Genomic DNA, 19,560 nt, shown 5'->3' on the forward strand with positions numbered 1-19,560 from the left:
TGTAGATAGTTCCCACATGGTGAAGTATTTGTTTTGCTTTGCATTCAATATCTTATAAATATAACCTGCTGTGTATATTGCAAACTGATATATTTTGTTTGATTAACGCGGACTTGAAAGCTACTAATTCGTCATTCATAAATATTGTGGTTGGGGAAGAATTAACAACAATAAAAGTCTTCTTTGACCTCAGAAGTGCATTTCTGTTGTGTTATGTTAGTGCTTAGAAACAAAATAAGAGGAAAGCACTACACTTGCCTAATTTTACGAAAAAAGTCAAAAGGGATTGGTCAATAGAGGGAGTAACTGAGAGATTACGGGAAAGGGAGGGGCGTGGACATTCTGATTTTAGTTTAGCTCTAGTTTGTTTATCCAAGGGACGATTAATTTTAGTTGAGACATATTGTGCGACATGATCCGCAGGAACCCATTCGGTAGAATTGGGGTGAATTATATTGGAAGGGTCAAACATTGGGAAACCCTCAAGGTCTAAAATATTAGGGGTTTGAAGGGAAGAGGGTTTGGCTTTTTTGGAGGGAGGAGGAGAAGGAGAAACATCATCACTATTAGAGGACACGTTGGAATCAGAGTCCAAGTCCGAGAGATCGTCATCGGTGTCTGGTATGGACGATATTATCAAGGGAGCAATAACATTCTTTTGCTTGAGTTTGTGTTTTAAACCTGGTTTTAAAGTTGGTTTCCCAATGTCCAAATGTTTATACTCCTTGGAGGGAGCCTTTTGAGGAGCCGCGTCCTCTGCCACATGTGAGAGAGTCTCACCTTTCTTTTGCGCCAATTTTTTTTTATTTTTGGGGATTTTTAGAAGGGGAAAGGCGCTGACTGCATTCCCCCGCAGTCTGGGCCGAAATGGACCTAGATATCATATCTGAAAAGGAAAGTTCTAGGTTCTTGGAAATTTTTTGCATGGAGGATGAAACAGCCTGTTGTACAGAGGTTTTTATAAAAGCAGATAATTCTTGTCTAATATCCTCAACCTCATTTGAATGGGAGTTGTCAGAATCCATTATTGAAATAGGAAGGGCTGGGGAGTGAGGGGTTAACAGAACCAGGAAGGGAAAGAAGGTAGCAAACTCCGCCTGTGGGCGTCGTCAAACCTGTCAGTCAAGGGAGAAGTCAAGAGCAGGAATGACCACAGCCTCGGGTTTCCGACCGGTAGGTGAAATACCGGAAAAAAACACAGGACAAAGCTGTTCTGCAGTGAAAAAAGCAAGCGCTTGACTCAACGAGCGCAGAAGAGTGTCGAGAGTAATGAAAATAGCCAGAATTCCTCAAGCGCGGTGAAGCGAACTGCCGCCTGAGGGAGTCCGGAATATAAACAAAGCGCGCAAGTGGCGCGCGCAGGAGAGAGAGAAAATTAGTTAAAAGGAGCGCGCAGAGCGCTGACAGAAATGCGGCAACATGCCGTCTAACAACATAAGAATAACAATAAACCCAATGCGCTAAAACAGCAGAAACACAACCCAGTCAAACATTAGAACATATTACTAAAAATATATGACATAACTATTGGAAATATATAATTTTTTAGAGAACGAAGGATAAAGGGTACTTAACTTGACTGCGAGCAGCAAGAAAAAAGAGGGCTGTTCGCAGTCAAGTGATGTCACAATACCCTTGTTTACAGCTGATTGGTGTACTCTGTTCTGACTACGTTTTTATTCCCATTGGCTATTGTTACTTTGCCTTCTGGGAATTGTAGTATATTTCTTGACTGCTGCTATTTATTAAAGTAAGAAAAGAAACGCATAATAGGAGCCTCCGGTCTTGCCATAAAATTAGTACAACTAATTTACTCAATACACGTGTGATAATTCTATCAGAGAGTATAGGGTTCAGGTATTCCTTGGCAGCATTTAAGTGTCACAGAGATGTCTTCCGCATTCAACAATGGCAAAGTCCTCCTGAATACAATTTCACTATAACATCATGAGCCATTCATATTTTATTATCGTTTTTTTTTTTTTAAACATATTTTAAGGCTTTTGAAGCAGAACAGCATGTTATTTCTAATTCCTAAGGGATGCATACCTACGTCAATGATTTCCTATCCGTTTGGGTTTGTCGAAGGGTAACAGACTAGGAAGATTGATTCCCCTTAACCAAACCTACCTTACTTGGGCTCACTAGAAAGTGACCATTAATTGAAGTATTGCAGACTTAAGTGCACGATTAGCGACTATAATATCCATTTTAGTAACTACAGAGGGGCTCGACTAGAGAGTATTTTCTAGTTTCTAAATATGTAAATTGGAACACGATTTGAGTCGTCCAATACTGCTTCGATAGTTAACATTTTCCAGATCCCAAATATCCCAGCTTGAACACTATTTGAGTTGTTTGATACTCAGCTGCAAAACCTGGACAATGCTTTCTGCCTCCACTGAGGGTTTACACCTCATCTTTCTGGTTGAGAATAATAAACCACCTGCACACTCCATTTAAGTTTTCGTTTTTTGCTTTAGCTTTTATTTAGTTTTTCTCATCAACTTTCTTCTTTAATCTATATTGTTTTGTAATGGAAATCTCAAGAAAAAACATTGTTTAAAAAAACATACAAAAGTACCAACCATTCAGACATACATGTCCAAATATGTAGGGAAGATTGCATCTTATCTGCATCTAACCATTCTGGGTCAGTCCATCATCTTCATGTTCTCACCTGTCCTTAAATAAAATGCTTTACAATTCCTCCACAGCTGTGTTATGATGAGCGCTACATGTTTACAGCAACCATCACACTGCTGTTTTTATGGAATAGCCAACTTTTTTTTTTAATCAGAAAAAGTATTTTATTTTATTTTATTATAAGAGACCATATTTTCGGAGCAGTGCATATGGAGACGGGTCGCGACCTCTAAAGCTTCTGAAGACTTCCAGAGGGGGAGTTCCGCCTCCCAAGCTTAAAAAGGTATCACGAAACCTGTGGAAAGCAAACATTAAAATGTATTACTTTAATGTTTGCAGTATTTACCAACAGTACATTAGATTAAGAGTTAGTCATTTGATGGGATTCATGTTCTCGCTGATACAATGTCATTGTAGCAAATCTTTCTGCATGACTTTTTTCAGCTTTAACTCTATTGCTTTCTTCTGGTAATATATACAGTGCTCACTTACCTTCTATATTTGGATGCACTTGAAACACATTGATAAATGTTAACTGGTCCAAGAGTTAAAACACAAGGACGTACTGTACCGATCACAATAAGCCAATAGACAATGACTACAGTCCATTTAAGGCTAAAAATAGTTTTTTGTTTGCCCACACCTATTTCTGTGCAGTTCAACTGCAAATGTCGAATTCTGGATTACAAACAATCCAGAAAAAAATCAAGCCTCCTTTCCATATTCAAAAAGGGGGTGCAATTTACAACAAACTATTCAAATGAAGCAAAATATGCTTGTCATGCTGAGTTGATAGGTAGGCAGTGTTCTCAATGGGTAGCTGTACACAGTGTCCCCACACTTCAAGACCAACTATTTCCTTTTTCATTTTTTTTTTTTTTTAATGAAGCCATTGACAATGGTCTGTAAAGCAAACGTGGGCTACCCTATAATTGTATATGGGCAACGCCTATGTGATGCAAACATGTATTTTACAGTAGTTGTCACTGCAGCCCCTGTGGGACCCCCAACTTGTATTTTCCAGAACTGTCATTATATTGCCTATGGACACAAGCACGGCATTTACAGTAGTTGTCATTGCCACCCCTATGGTGGTAAATTTGGGTTTTACAGTAATGTCAATGCCATGCCTATGGGAGGTGGACATGGGTTTTACTGTAGTCATTGCCACAGCTATAGGTCGCCAACATGGGCTTTACGGTAGGGGTCAATGCTATGCCTATGGGAGGTGAATGTGAGTTTTACAATATTGTCATTGCCACACCTATGGGAGGTAAACACAGGTTTCACAGTAGTTGTAAATGCCACACCTATGGAAGGTCAAAATGGACTTTACAGTAGTTGTCAATGCCACATCTATGGGAGGTGAACATGGGTTTTACAGAAGTTGTCATTGCTACGCCCATGGGACGTGAAAATGGGGTTCAGAGTAGTTGTAACTGCCATTATTCTGTATCATGGATTTTTATGTGAAAACAACTTTCTAGTTAACAAACCACAGCAATTGGGTGCATTAGAACTGAAGTTTAAAAGACGTTTCTGCAAACAGTTAACCTAGTATCAGCACATGCTTATCAGGGAAGGCAGAGAAGAGCAAGAATTGCACGTTCATCATAAAAAGGGGACTACTAGCTTAGGGCAGAAAGGAAGGGCGGGTACAATGGCTTCATCTTAAAAAGTGACTACAAGCTTAGAGGGTAAACTAGGGAAGAGCGAGAGCACTCCGTCACCTTAACAAGTGTACTATAAGCATATTTACTTAAATATGTTTAGGCATATAATTACTATGTAAAGACTCTGAGTGCAAGCTCACTTTTCATAATAGTCTCTACTCATCTCTTGGACATATTGTGGGCATATTTCACCCAGACTGAAAAGGTTTATTAAATATTTTTGTAGAAGAAATAACAAATGTATCAGTTAGCACATATTAGCTTAGGTAAAGGATAGTTGATTAACAATTTCCTGATAGCCAGCGTAATGGCAGTTAGGACAAATGTGATATTTAAAGATAATTGCATATCAGTGACACAGTAATAGGCAAAACAATATGTAACACAGCCGTATTTGCAAAGTTATATTTTATTGGTGTTGTCTGATCTCCGTCCATCTCTCAGGGTTGTTTTGGAAACCATTTGTAAACATGCAAAATTGTCTACGTAGAGGAGGACTTTAGATGAAATCGAACGTCATCAACCTACATCTGATATGTTTATTATTAGTTAAGATATCAATGCTCTTCTGGTCCAGTGGACCTCTCTCAAATAATCATGGTCCCGTTGGTATCCTCCATTAAAGGTATGGGTTCTTTCATGAATGCCTTCCTTGGTGCTGGGAAAATGACCACAATCCAGTTTAGCAGTGTGCGCCTTCTCAGGGTTTCGGGCTGTGGCATGTAGTATACCCATATGTGCTTTATTAGAACATAAATTAACATTTTGTGACATGATGGAGAGGATAAGGTGGTGAGATGTCCAAATGAAAAGTAGAATAAGAGAGGAAGATGTTCAGAGTTACTTTGAATGGCCGGCTGTATCGTTTCAAATTAAATTCACCCAGGGCAAGGGCAGAGCACTGTGAAGCTGTCCTGGAATTGTAAGTCTGTACTGGCACCCCTAGGGCCTACTGAAAACTCCTTGATTAGAGCAGATTATAAATGCCAGGGGCTTGAAGAGGGATCTCGAGGACGAGCTAGAAGATGGTTTAAGAACTGTGCATATCATTGATAGGTGGGAGAAGACGGATGGGTTGAGGCGCACATAATGCCCACAGGAGAAGTATATTGTGGATATTGTGATGTGGGTACCGGACCCACCACCTTGCAATGTAACTTCCGGTTTCTAGCACAGGATTTATTCATCTGTAAGCTATACACACTAATGGGAAGACAAAGCATGTATTGTCCACCAGCTCTGAGACTGTGCTCCATCTCTGACATCGAGACTGAGGCACCTTTGGGAGCGGGGGAGACGATGATAAAAGAGAGGCAAGCTAGAACTAATCTAACAGCTAATAAGGCTTACTGACAACCCCCCATCATTTCTGTAGCAACCTATGAACTGGGCAACTAGAGAAAAGCTTCACCTGCTAACTTGTTTCCTCGAGGCACTAATAAAAGGTTGCAATGTCACCTGCCCATTTTTTCCAAATATGAATAGGTATCCAAGGAATAATATCAGTGCACTCTGCTCTCACCAGTCTATGATGCATGTTGCAACAGCATAAATGTACAATATCTTCGGAAAAGCCCGCCCCAAATTAACAGACACAGTACTGAACAAACAAATTTGTAGTCATGTGCTACTTGTGAGTTACCAATCTTAGGAGGGGTGAAAATGCACTAGTTTTTTAAAAATAATTAAAATACAAAACTGCACAACAGCACTTTAACCAAAGCATCTAACAAAGTACTGCGATTCCTCTGCCCCTAAAGAGAACCGAAAAAGTACTGCCACGCTGCCCTTTAAATTGCACAAAGAGAGGATGCACTATCAGAAAGACTGCACTTGCTGCACTTTGGGCTAGTGAGGTTTGGACTGTGCCTGCGGCTGCTGACTTGGTAATAAGTGGATTTCCAGCCCCAGATCAGAGCAGTGACTCCAACAATCAGTCGCTGATCTGGAAACAGCTCCAGGTACACAAGAGCTGAAGATGTCCAAGCCAACAAGTTGGAGGCCCCTGCAGAAGTTTTTCCACTATTGGTCATCAGACACCCAAGAAGACAAATCCAAGATAGCCAAAAGTTGCACCTGAGTTTGCCCGACCTGGGAGTGCTATCCAGGACTGGATTTGTGATACCCAATGAACACTAGCCGCCGCCTACGGATTTTGCCCCAACCGAAGTGCATGAAGACTAGTAGCCTAGCATCAGTTGGCCTGTTACTGCAACATAGAGGACTTTGAAGGACCCCGATCTCTGTGGCTAAAGTTGCCCCATTTCACCCATTGATCGATGAGCAACCACAAAGACACCACCATCAACCGCACTATGAATGGAGCATCCTTTGAGTATCTTTTGTCTGTATCCTCAGCATCTCCATTAATGGGTATGGCGGTCGTCCTGTAAAGTTTTGAACTTGCCCTAAACATGCTCTGGTGGCCAGGTAACTATCCAAAGTGTCCACTCTGGCCCTCTAGACCTACGTCCAGTCAGAATTGGTCACCTAACCTAGGTCGGAGTAGTCAAACTAAGGGCCATATTTATACTCTGTTTGCGCCGGTTTTTTTTTACGCAAATTCGACGCAAAACGAACTCCATATTTATACTTTGGCGTCAGACGCATCTAGCGCCAAAGTTCATGGAGTTTGCGTCATTTTTTTGCGTGGACACCTTCCTTGCGTTAATGATATGCAAGGTAGGCGTTCCCGTCTAAAAAATGACTCCGAGGCATGTGCGCGCCGTATTTATACTCCCGGGCAAAAATGACGCCCGGGAGTGGGCGGGTCAAAAAAAATGACGTCCAGACGCTTTTGCGTCATTTTTTAACGCCTGGTCAGGGCAGGCGTTAAGGGACCTGTGGGCTCAGAAGGAGCCCAGAGGTGCCCTCCCATGCCCCCAGGGACACCCCCTGCCACCCTTGCCCACCCCAGGAGGACGCCCAAGGATGGAGGGACCCACCCCTGGGACATTAAGGTAAGTTCAGGTAAGTATTTTTGTTTTATTTCTTTTTTGGCATAGGGGGGCCTGATCTGTGCCCCCCTACATGCCACTATGCCCAATGACCATGCCCAGGGAACAAAAGTCCCCTGGGCATGGCCATTGGGCAAGGGGGCATGACTCCTGTCTTTGCTAAGTCAGGAGTCATTTCAATGGGGGTTGGGAGTAAAAAAAAATGGCGCAAATCGGGTTGAGGCGAAAATTTTGCCTCAGCCTGACTTGCCCCATTTTTTGACGCCCAAGCTCCATTTTCCCCTACGCCGGCACTGCCTGGTGTAAGTCATTTTTTTTGACGCACACCAGGCAGCTCCGCCGGCTAACGTCGGCTAACGTCATTGAATAAATACGGCGCCCGCATGGCGCTTCAGAATGGCGTTAAATTTTTTGACGCACAACTGCGTTGGCGCAGTTGTGCGTCGAAAAGTATAAATATGGCCCTAACTTTTCAAAAGTTTATAAACATTTGATTGAACACTGCTTGTTTGTGTTGCATTTTAAAGTGATAACATCTTCTAAAAACCGTATCTCCAGAACCCACCAGTGGATTTTGGTCATTAAGGTCTCTAAAAAGTAATAAAAATATAATCTATTTTTATAAATCGGTGTCCGATTTCTTTCATGTTGTGTGTCTTTCTTATTTCGTAATTCAGTGCTGGTAAATGCTTTACTTGTTTACCAGTGGCCTGCGCTGCCCATGGTGAACACCCATATCTACAAAGCCACACAAAGCCTCTTTGCGTGGCTTTACATGGCCTTGCAGATATGGAGTATGGCAATGCAGCGCAAGTCGCTACATTGCTTTACATTGTGTCGGTTAGACATTTCTATGGGTGTTGCGTGGGTGTTCCCATGCAACACCCATGGATTTTGCCGCATTCTCAGATTTACAAGGTTTTGTAAACTTAGGAATGTGTCAAAAGCCTATGCCACCCAGGGGTGGCGTAAGAGTGGCGCAACAGAGAGAAATAACACTATTTCTCCCTGTTTTTTCATCTTTCTATGTGTGCAGCATTCTGCAGCACACATAGTAGGAGGAAATCGCCTCCGTTGATTGTTTTTGTGCAGGAAGGTGTCCCTTCTTGCACAAAAACAATCATCCCACAACACAGGCACCTTGCACCATGGTGCAAGGGTACCTGCATTGGTACATGGCAAACGTTTGTGTGCCAGCACAGGGGGAAGAGGACATAAATCAGCCATCTCTTGTAGAGATGGCACATTTCTGCCCTTTCCCGGTGGCACAGGGCAGCGCAGCAAGACACTTGCTGCGCCTCCCTGCACTATGGGCCTTGTAAATATGGCACATAGGGCCAGATGTACCAAAGGATTTTTACCCATTCTGTGTCTACGGGAAAAAGCTTTCGTACATATGGCCCTAAGTTCCTTAGCCAAACCTTACTGCTCGCAGCCAGAGCTACCCAGGTTTGAACTTAATCATATCCTATGGAACACCCAAATCCTCACACCAAATGACAGAGGAGGTATTGCAAAATTGACATTTGCTTTCTTTCCAAAACCATATGTACTGCTGAGAGTTATATATATTCTCCGTTAATTTATCAGCTCAAAACCGACTTAAAATAGTATGTTGATCATTCTAATTTAGCTGAAAAGAATTATTCTCAGCGTTGCAGAGGTATATTTTTCAATGTAACAATATTTTATTCAGAGAGTGAGGAGGAAAACATCCAGTCTTTCTGATTATTAAATCTGGTTTAAAAGCATATCTCAGTGGTGTGATTACCAGTTAGATTATGCCAGAAGGTGTCCGTATCACCCAGAAGTAGAGTAATTAGGCAATTCAAAATGTAATACTCCCGGCCAACCACTAACCGCAACACGCTGAGAAGAGGATCAAAATTATCTTAAAAATACAACAGCCTTTCAGAGGGTAAGAGCAGCCAAACCGACATTAAATATAGACAGGTGGATTGTGATATAGGAAAACAGAGTACTAAATAGACACTGTGGCTCATTAAAGCAAAAATAGAGCAAAACGGCATAAATAAGACACAAGATGAGAAGACCAGCTAGTTGAAAACCACTGACAAAGAAATAGGAGAATAATTTGCTATTGCTAAATTCTTTCAGAATTGTATACAAAATACGTATCTTATGAGTAGTCAGGGACTCTGACATTAGAAATGTGGAGTTAAGTATATACCATACAGACCTACAAATAGATAATTTGTTGCACAATTCTAAAACTGCTCCAGCATTCAGACGAAATGGGCTTGTATTTGAGATCCACACAACCTGAAGAAGACTCAGCCATCAATTCTACATAATGTATATAATTATCTTTGTTTAAAAGGTTCAAATTCCTAAAATTGAGCCAGAATCACCGCTGAAGGAGAGAAAGAAGACAGGAAATGCCTCCTATGAGCACATTTTGTTAGTTCCAATATGTATTCAGAATATATTCTGATGAACAGGACAGTTAAGGCAATGGAGAAAATCACAGGTATGGACAGTAAGGCTTCCTTCCTCAGCAACATGTGTTTACAAACAAACTCTATCAACAACCATAATAGACATCAATAAAAAGGAAGAGCCCTTTTTATAACAGACAGCATTGATCTGGAAAATATATTTGATTGGGTGCAAAGTTGAATTTGGGATCACTATTATGGAGAAAAATGTAAATTTTGTGTAGTGATCTAAAGGTTACCTAGTATAAATCTGACATTTAACTTGGCAATTAACATAAGAAAGGGCACAGGTCATGTCTGTCTGTCTGATCCTCTCCCTGTCCAAGGACTCTGCAAAGGCCAAGAGAAATTTCCACAACTGGATGAGAGCAGTCCCCGCCTGGATGGAGGCCGCTGTCTCAAACTCAACTCCGACAAGACAGAAATCCTTGTAATCGGCTCCACCCCTTCTGCCTGGAACAATTCCTGGTGGTGCTCTCCTCTGGGAAACTCCCCCACGGACCACGCATGTAACCTGGGCATCGTCCTGGACTCCTCTCTATCCATGACCCGCCAAGTCAACGCCATCTCTTTGTCATGCTTTCAAGCCCTCCGACTCCTGCAGAAGATTTTCAAGTGGATTCCCTCCGGCATGAGGACGACAGTCACCAATGCACTCGTTATCAACAAACTGACTACGGCAACACACCCTATGCTGGCATCACCTAGAACTTCAATCAAGACTACAAAGAGTCCAGAACGCAGCAGCCAACTCATCCTGGACATCCCCAGACACAGCAGCATCTCCTCCACTTAGAGACCTACACTGGCTCCCAGTCAACAAGTGCACCACATACAAACTCCTCATCCACACCTACAAGGCACAGCACAACATAGGACTGGCAAACGTCAACCACCAACGCCTTGCCTTCTACGTACCCAACAGACATTTCTGCTCCTTCCAGCTTGCCCTTGCAACTGTCCCCATGATCCGGAAAAGCAGAGCAGGAGGAAGATCCTTCTCCTACCTGGCAGCCCAGACATGGAGCACACTACCTCTCAAGCTCAGGCAGACCGCATCACTGAAGCGGTTCAGTAAGGACCTCAAGACCTGGCTCTTCGACTGAGCAGCGTGCCCACAAACAGCGCCCTGAGACCCTATGGGTGATTAGCCGCGCTCTACAAATCTATGATTGATTGAATGATTGATTGATGTCCCCTAGTCTTTTTTTCAGAGAACCTCTGGCTCAGGCATGGAGGTAATCAGTGTGATTCAGTAAATCAGAAGAACCACCTTACACAGTAATTCTGTTGTGCCCTGATTATATAGCATTTCTGTTTAGTAATAATTTAGAAGAATGGGACCCAAGTCGGAGCAGTCATAGAAACATTTACATTGGTATTGTGATATCCCCACCCCATTAATATTCCCAAATATTAGTGGAAAAATGTTCCAGGCTTCAGTTACCATAGATTCAAAAGATTAATTTTATTATTTATGATCATTTGTTTCCAGACAACCCAAATTGCAATTGAAACCCTGCCTATGAGAGGACAGATTATTATGTTTAAAAGATCAACATCAGTGGAACTGTCAGGTGCAACAGATGTGCACAACAATCCTTATCCCAAATACTCAGAAATGACAAAGAGAGTGTATGACGATATAGAATGCAAGTTGGGCAGGAGACGAAAGGAGTCACAGGATGGCTGGCAGCCTAGAACAAAGTGATCTTTCAGAGTTATCCAATTTCTAGTTGATTTGTGCCATCCTCACTTTTAAGTGGTCAATGAATTACCCTTATCAATTTGGATTACAATGTATCAACTAAACAGCCCTCAGTTGTCAACAAAGGTATTGTTGAATTGCATACAAAATTTATATAAATAAAGATAGGCATAGCAGTGGTGCTCACTGTGTGATACTGCAGTGAAAATGAAGCATTACAAAATGCATGTACATACCATAAAACAGAAAGCAGAAGACCAATAGAAATGTTGTTGGACAATAAACTTTTACAGACGTCCAACTAATCTGATCTAGACAATGACTTGCTCATTTAATTGCCAATAAAGTCAACGTCATTTCAACCCAAGTGGTAGTAGGAGCTATCTTGAAGACAGTACAACTATTCTGAGAACTCAAGCAGTTTTGTGGTGAGGATTTGCAAAGAAAGTGAAGCTTGTTTTTCAGTAACGTGGTCAGCTGGTTCAATATATAAATGAATTGGATAGAGGACTCTAGGGAGAAAAGACTCTAATGGTGATCCAGCAGTTTATCACTGAAAGAAGAAGGAGTCATGGGCTTGTGATCCCAAATTATATTATACAGCGGGGATGTTATTCAAAAGAATGATCTCAGGGGTCTCAAAAGTTATACAAGGGCTGAGAGCAGAGTGATTAATACTGGTTTGTGTCTTCAACAATAGCAGGAGGCCAAAGGAAGGGTATCTCGCTAAGGATCAGGGTACGTGAGATGTCAGCATAGCTGGTGGTCATTTTGATTTCATCTGATGTCATACATTTGATGGTGAACAAGATGATTTTTATACGGTATGATAGTGGTTTTAAAATATTAGTAGAAAACAAGGTTGGATGGTTCTGACAAACATGCATACAAATATAATTTTCTTCAACAGGATAGGGGTAATCAACCAAGTGTGTAATTGGTATCTGTGATTCTGGGAGCGTCTTCTTTTATTTTCAAGCCAATATATTTTGGCCCAGATATACTAACACTTTTTTATGGGGTTTGTGTTCTTTTTATACCACAAACCAAAGACAAATTTATATGCTGGGATTTACTATCCACTGCAAATCAGACGTTGTGTTGGATAGTTTTCAAAAGTAACACAAAGTTGTACAATGTGGTGCTCTACAATACTTTGCCCAAGGGGTGGGTCTATGGATGGTACATGGGCGTGCAAATCTTCCACTACCTCGACAACTGGCTGTTGCAGGTGAGCTCTCCCCAAGTAGTCCTCAGCTACCTCCAGACTACGATGAACCTTCTGTCATCCCTGGAATTGACTATTAAAGTGCAGTGGTCAAGCCTGACTCTTTTGCAGATGCTCTTCTTCATTGAAGCCATTCTGGACACAGTTTGGTTTTGTGCCTTTCCCCTGGGAAAGAGAGCCCAAGACATTCAGGCTATGATACTGATCTTTCAGCCTTGGTCCTGGATTTCAGTACAGCCAACTCTGTGGCTACTGAGGCTGATGGCCTCCTGCATCCAGGTGGCATATGAGGGATCTGCTGTGCATTCTTACATCCCCATATGCCTAACATCAAGGGAATCTCTCTGATGCTGATCAGATTTCAGAGGAGACTGTATATGACCTGTAGTGGTGGTTACTGGACAGCTATTGGCTCAGCCACAGACCACTTTCCATTCCCACCATGAGCTCACAGTTGTGACCGATGCATCACTTCTGAGTTGGGGTGGCCAGCTGGCAAAAGTGTAGATCAGAGGTCACTAGTCTCAAGCGGAGTCCCTGCTCCATATCAGCCATCTGGAGCTGAGAGCCGTACACTTGGCGTTGAAAGCCTTCCTTAACACCACTAACTTGTGTTACTGCAACAAACAAAGATGGGTGGGGTCATGGACCCTGTGCCAGAAGGTCTTGTGCCTCTGGAAATAGCTGGCCCACCATCGAATCTTCCAGGTGGTAAACTGGTAGGACTGTTGAATGCCAGGGCAGACATGCTCGGCCATCTGTACCTAGCAGATCATGAGTGGCAGTTACACCTGTACGTGGTGCGAGGTCTCTTCAGAAAATCGGGAGAACCTTGGCTAGATCTGTTTGCCCGCCGCCGAGAACATGCAATGCCAGCACTTCTGTACGTTGTAGTTTCCAAGGCGCCTCTTGCTCTGAGACACACTCCCCTGGAGTGGATCTCAGAACTTCTGTGTTCTTCCGATACCACTCCTGTCCCGAGTTATCAATAAGATCAGGACTGACTGGGACCAAATCATCCCAGTGGCTCCAGTTTGGGCAAGTAGAGTGAGATACCAGAACTCCTGGGTTTGAGCATATGTTATCCGATCAGGCTGCCCCTCTGGGAGGACCTGCTGTTGCAGCAACTGAGTAGGGTTCTGCACAAGACCTCTGCAATATCCACATTCATGCTAAGCGACTGGGAGGCAATAGCTGAACACCTTCGTCCTTCTGCCGGAGGTGGCTGATGCCATCTTGACAGCCAGGCATCCCTTGACGAAAACTGTGTAAGCATGTTGTTGGGACAAATTAGGGGTTTGGTGTGGTGCAATTACTGTGGTTCGTTTTGTCTTGTCCCTGGCAAGGCTTTGCTTTGGGAACGGTTGAAGATTATCTTTCAGCCCTTTTGGCCTTCTTACGGTTGTTAGATCAGCCCTCCTTGTTTAAGTCACCAGTTGTGATGCGATTTTTAAAGAGCTACAACAAATGTCCCCCCCCATTTCTCCTTTTGTGATGACCCATGGAGACCTTAATCTGATCTTCGTCTATTTGATGTGCACTCCATTTGAGTCACTTCACAGCTGCCCCTTATGGCTCCTTACCATCAAGACTATGTTCCTATTTGCCAACCCATGGTGCGTAAGTGAGCTTCAGCCTCTCTGTGTTAATCCACAATACAGCACCTTCTTTCAGACGAACTAGTTCTGTGGATGCAAGTATCCTTTCTCTATAAATTTGTGATGTCATTACACTTTGGTCAAAGCATCACCCTGCTGGTTTCTATGTTCTGCCTTCATCACCTGGACCCTAAGAGAACACCCGAGCTTCCAAATAAATTGTACCAAAGAACACTAGGTGAATGATCAGCTATTTGTGACGTTTTCTGAAGGAAAAAAAAGGCAAGGGTGTGCAGAAGAGAACCATCATGCTTGTCATTAGGATCTGCTATACACTGACTAAAACCATCCTCCAGAAGGCCTGCATGCTCATTTTACCAGGGCCAAAGCTGCTACCACTGTGTTAGCAGGTGGACTCCCTGTCCGCGACATGTACCAGGCATCTATATGGGCATCCTTCCATATGTTTACAAAGAACTATTGTCTGGACAGTCAGATTTGCAGAGATAAGCATTGTGCTTAGTCGGTCCTGCAGGGCTTTCTGGTTTGAGTCCATTCACAGACCCGCCTGTATGTATGTACTGCTTTGATATCTATTCAAAAGGTGAGGAATGTGAGGCTTAAAGTCTTTATCAGAAGACAAGTTACTAACCTACGGTAATGCTCTTTTTGTTAGAAACTGACTAGACACAGATTCCTGGCCAACCCTCCCATCTTTCCCATTCGCTGATTGGATTCAACCCATTAATAAGATACCAAGTCTAGGAATCTGCACACTGCTCATGATTAATTTGCTCTTTGGGGCTCTGCATCTGGGGACAACATTGAAAGCAAATGACATCAGCACACAGGGGTGGTGCCTATATGGGATCCGCATTTCTTTTTCAGAGCAGAAGAGCGTCAATGCAGAGCCACACGGCTCCACCTGATGTGGCATGAGGTATTGGCGACAAGTTTCCATATACAGTTTGAAGCCTGGAGAATATTCAGAAGGTGAGGAATCTGAGTCTAGACAGAGTATCTACCAGAAAGAGCATTACCTAACTTGTTCTTCTTGAGTAGTCATAGGTTTGTCGGCAGTACTCATCATGCATTAAATAGACTTCGACTCCCCACTTATGTTTCCTTGCACTATTCTCACCTTCGCCCAACCTTAATGACCTTGTCTCGGTTTTGCAGTCCAACTTCTGAGAAGGCTTCAAAAGCATCTTGTGCCAACAACTCTGACCACTTGTATGAATAATAGCCAGCAGCATAGGTGTCTCCACCAAATATATGGGAGATGGTGCATGGGGTGCAATCCTCCTGAAGAACAAAGCAGTCAAATGAGCACAGTAGAGTATTTTCAATTTTGGTAATGCAGTATAATCTCTGGGAATCAAATCAATAGGGTTGAAACAATAGCTTTTTAAACAATATAAACAGATTCCTTTATCCATTGAGGCCAACACATCCACGCAACTGTTTCTGGTGCATTCTTCTTGGTAAAGCAAAATATAAAAATGCCATCACTAAAATGAAGGGTAGTTAAAGATTAGCACAAAGAAAAAGGAGAATCAAAGGATGTGTCTCTAAAACGAACAATCTATCAATAATCAAAGTGCAGATGAAAACATACACAAAGTACTAAGATTACAGGTAAGTATGCATGTGGTCCCAAGAATCTTTTTTTAAGAAAAGATTAAGGGCCTGATTTAGATGTTGGCGGATGGGTTACTCCATCACAACAGTGATGGATAGCCTGCCCACTCAATTCTAAAGCCCATTATTTCCTATGGGATTTAGATTTCAGGGGACGGGATATCTGTCACCATTGTGACGGAGTAACCCATCTGCCAATATCTAAATCAGGCTCTATGTTTCCATCTTCCTTTTTTTTTATATTTCTAGTTATGTCAATTATACATAGTTTATTAATAAGGTGAGCTGTGCTCTGTTGTAAAACACTTAATTAGCACACAACATTTATTGAAGAGAGACAGTTCTGAAATCGATAAGCTCAAAGGAGTGCTTCCGGGTTATGTTTGTTGTTAGCATGCATACCCTTGTATTCTGTTCCCTCATGCTTTTGGAAGATGACACTTTAATTTCCCACTAGGCAATTCCTCCACCATTGCTCTTGGATGACACTGAAAATGTAAATGTAGTGAAGGACAGTGTTCCATACTTTGCAGGAGACACTGCCTATACTTTATTTAAGGGCTAACATGAGCAGAAGCTATATGATCCATTCGTGGGAAAAGGGAATTATTCTCAAGTTTCGAAATATTGGGGTCTCATTAGGAGTTTCTCCTGTATTTGGTGTGCCGACACAGGGTGAGGTGGTGACATTTCTGATTCTGGACAGTATTTTCTCATCAAATAATGGAGATCAGAAGTTATTCCACCCGGAAATAACAACTTGCAGAACAAACTACTGTTTCCCTCTTCTGGGAAGAACAACGGGTTATTTTCCACTCACATTTGTCACCTGCTTTGGGAAGATGGTAAATGGCTGCAAGTTGAGTGCTGCGGGTTGGGAGCAGGACATGGGGGTGAGGAGAGGGCAATGAGAGGGCTCGGCAATACTTGGGGGAGTATTGCCTTTTCCCATTGCGGCACAGCAGTGGCAGGGTAGAAGCTGCCTATACCCAACATCCCTGAGCCACACCTGCTGAACCCGGCCCTGGTATTTCTGGATTAACCAGCCCTAGATTTGTGAACTCAGTAATGCCGCATGTGAGAACATAGGACAATTGGAATTGGTAAAATCCTACTCCAGCCAACTCCTAATGGATGCCATAGTTCCAGCAATTGAGCCACCCGCCATTTTATGCAGTTGAAGAATTTATGTTCTTCAACATTTACCATTTATGGACATTTTATTGAAATGGAGTGGCTTTAGTGTCGACTGATATCACTCCAAACATTGGTAGGATGGTGTAAGTTCTATCTCCTCAAACTAAAACATCCATATTTATAGGGATCTTATCCAAAGATAAATTTGCATCAGAGGCAGTTATCTTCTGTTGTTGTAGTAAACAATCAACATGACTCCAGTAGAGTTATCTACTATTTTGTTTGCTTCCACAAATGTTTTTTTTAACTTGCCTTTACAATCATTTTGGAGCCTTGAGTAGGGATTGGAACATGTTTATTTGTGCACAATTCCCATGGTTCAGTTGCCAGTACAAATTACTACAGTGCAGCCAAGCTGGTATCTTCAATGAATCCCTCAAAGTAGGCAATCAGGTCATCTAAATAATTATACTTTTAAAGTGCACACATGGAAGTGGTTCACGTCAGTAAAATGGGCCAGACAGCTCTGTCCCATCGCAGTGTGACTGTCCCATAAACATACATTTTTGACTTGGTCATATATTGTTTTTGATAGTAAGATAGTGTGAACTTGATTTTTTTTTACTTACGCTACACGCAAACTTGTGGGAGTCGGACATGGTGCTGCAGAACACATTTGCCTGTGTATGCCTCTTAATAATAAATATAATAGTATTACAAATGCTGCATTACCACACAGGTCTCAAAGTGTTATAATAGTAAGTATTACTATCACCCTACTCAAATGACCACTGAAGGCTGAGTGGATAAACTGATTTTCCAGGCTACATACAGATTTCTGCTGGGCATACACTACTCCAGTGAGCTAGCCTACAGACTGCACTCAGATATGCAGTAACTCTGGTGGTAGATTTAGGTCTTCTCTGCATCAAGTCCTCAGTCCTGCTAAACCTCGTTCCCCACCCCCTGCCTGCGGTACTGCAGGACATGGATTCCCTCTCTTTGTTGTAGGTTTACCATCCTGTACAAAAACCTAGTCACTGCATTACTGGAGAACAACAGTTGTTTACAGAGTTTTCATCAAAAGCAAAAATTGGAGAAGACAGGAACAGAGACCCAAGTTAACAAAATAAGTATTGTTATACAAAGACTTCCCTGGACACAGCCACATTGCAAAATAGCACCTGCTTTCACAATACAAGAACGTATATTGACCAAACCAAGATGTATCTACATATCAACAATCTGGACCCTTTGCTAGTGCTGACAGCCCATGGAAGTGCTGTAATTCAGAACATAAACTATGGATGTCTAAGCCAAAACTAAGATGGTCAGCATGCCAGAAGAACTCACTTTTTTATTCCATCTTTGAATGGTATAATTAATAATTTGCTTTGTTCCTGGATAGGTGTCCCTGGACCCATTTGGTGCTGTTCATGCTAAAAGTATACCCTTGAAAGAAAATTATGACAAAAGGCAAATATGAAGTTCCATTTGTGTAGCTCTGAACATCCTGACTGGTGAAACTCATAGGAACTCGCAGGGCCAGAAAAGTGTCAATACATTCCCTTGACAACAGTAGAGCTAACCACATGGTTAAGGTCACCTGTGGATCCCTAATTTACCCTATTAATAATTTTCTTTTCGACTCACCGGTAATGGCTTTGGGACTGCAAATTTATCAGATATTCTCTTGTTCACCGCCATCCATGAATCAGAGCTGTAAAAACAAAGAAGTCCTGAAATATGAAGCAATGGTGAAGGCGTTATTTTATGGTCCAGCATTTTATATGCTAGAATTCTATAAACGTTCATATCAATATTGTGCAACTTGATTTCCTCTACGTGACGTAAATAATTGCGCGGTCTGGCGAGTACCCATGATTCTGTCCTAGTGCTGCTATTTGTTCCAATCTCAAGTTTGATCACCAAACTTCAGGAGCTCACTCGCTTGTGTGTCTCTAGTGTTAATCCACTAGTTCCAGAACTTGTTGTGCAGAAGGTGCAATGCCAAATTCAGCAGTTGCATTATGTATGGAACAGGAGCTAACAACAGCAGATTCTCTGGTTGCATAAAGTCTACCGTAAAGGGAAAGAATGATGACACTGTATTCCACCCAGGGCATATGATTCCAGATAAGACATTCTAACACACACAGATTGCATTGTACAACACCACCCCATAATAGTTTTACCTGAAGACTCCAAACTACATTACAGAAGGTCTGTTCTGTAGATAAATACCAAGAGTTCCATCACAGAACTGGCAGGCCTTGGTCATGTGGAAAGAGTGAGGTAATTACCATGGAGGAGTGCCATTTACATCATCCTCAAATACTACAATGTGGCAGGTATAGCGGCACAAAAACGGGCATTAATTGTAGTGTAATGTAATCCTATATAGCTAAAGACAGTGGCTGTTTCACATGTCAGAATGAAATGTAATAATTAAAAATGCCAACTGGCCTTCTTTTTATAACGTGTTGAATGTGTCTGTTTGTGAGTGGATAAGT

General features: G+C 42.2%; 1 protein-coding gene across 1 annotated transcript; it reads right to left on the reverse strand.

Annotated features, from left to right (window-relative positions):
• Positions 1-2,499: 2,499 nt before the first annotated feature.
• LOC138261205 (uncharacterized) lies at positions 2,500-18,763 on the reverse strand. Its single transcript, XM_069209956.1, has 3 exons — positions 18,701-18,763; positions 15,411-15,574; positions 2,500-2,941 (listed from the first exon to the last, which is right to left on the reverse strand). Exons 1-3 carry the CDS (start codon positions 18,752-18,754, stop codon positions 2,824-2,826), a joined length of 336 nt encoding a protein of 111 aa, XP_069066057.1. The 5' UTR covers positions 18,755-18,763; the 3' UTR covers positions 2,500-2,823.
• Positions 18,764-19,560: the final 797 nt, after the last annotated feature.

Source organism: Pleurodeles waltl, chromosome 10 (genome assembly GCF_031143425.1).
Source record: "Pleurodeles waltl isolate 20211129_DDA chromosome 10, aPleWal1.hap1.20221129, whole genome shotgun sequence".
In the NCBI taxonomy this organism is placed as follows: domain Eukaryota; kingdom Metazoa; phylum Chordata; class Amphibia; order Caudata; family Salamandridae; genus Pleurodeles; species Pleurodeles waltl.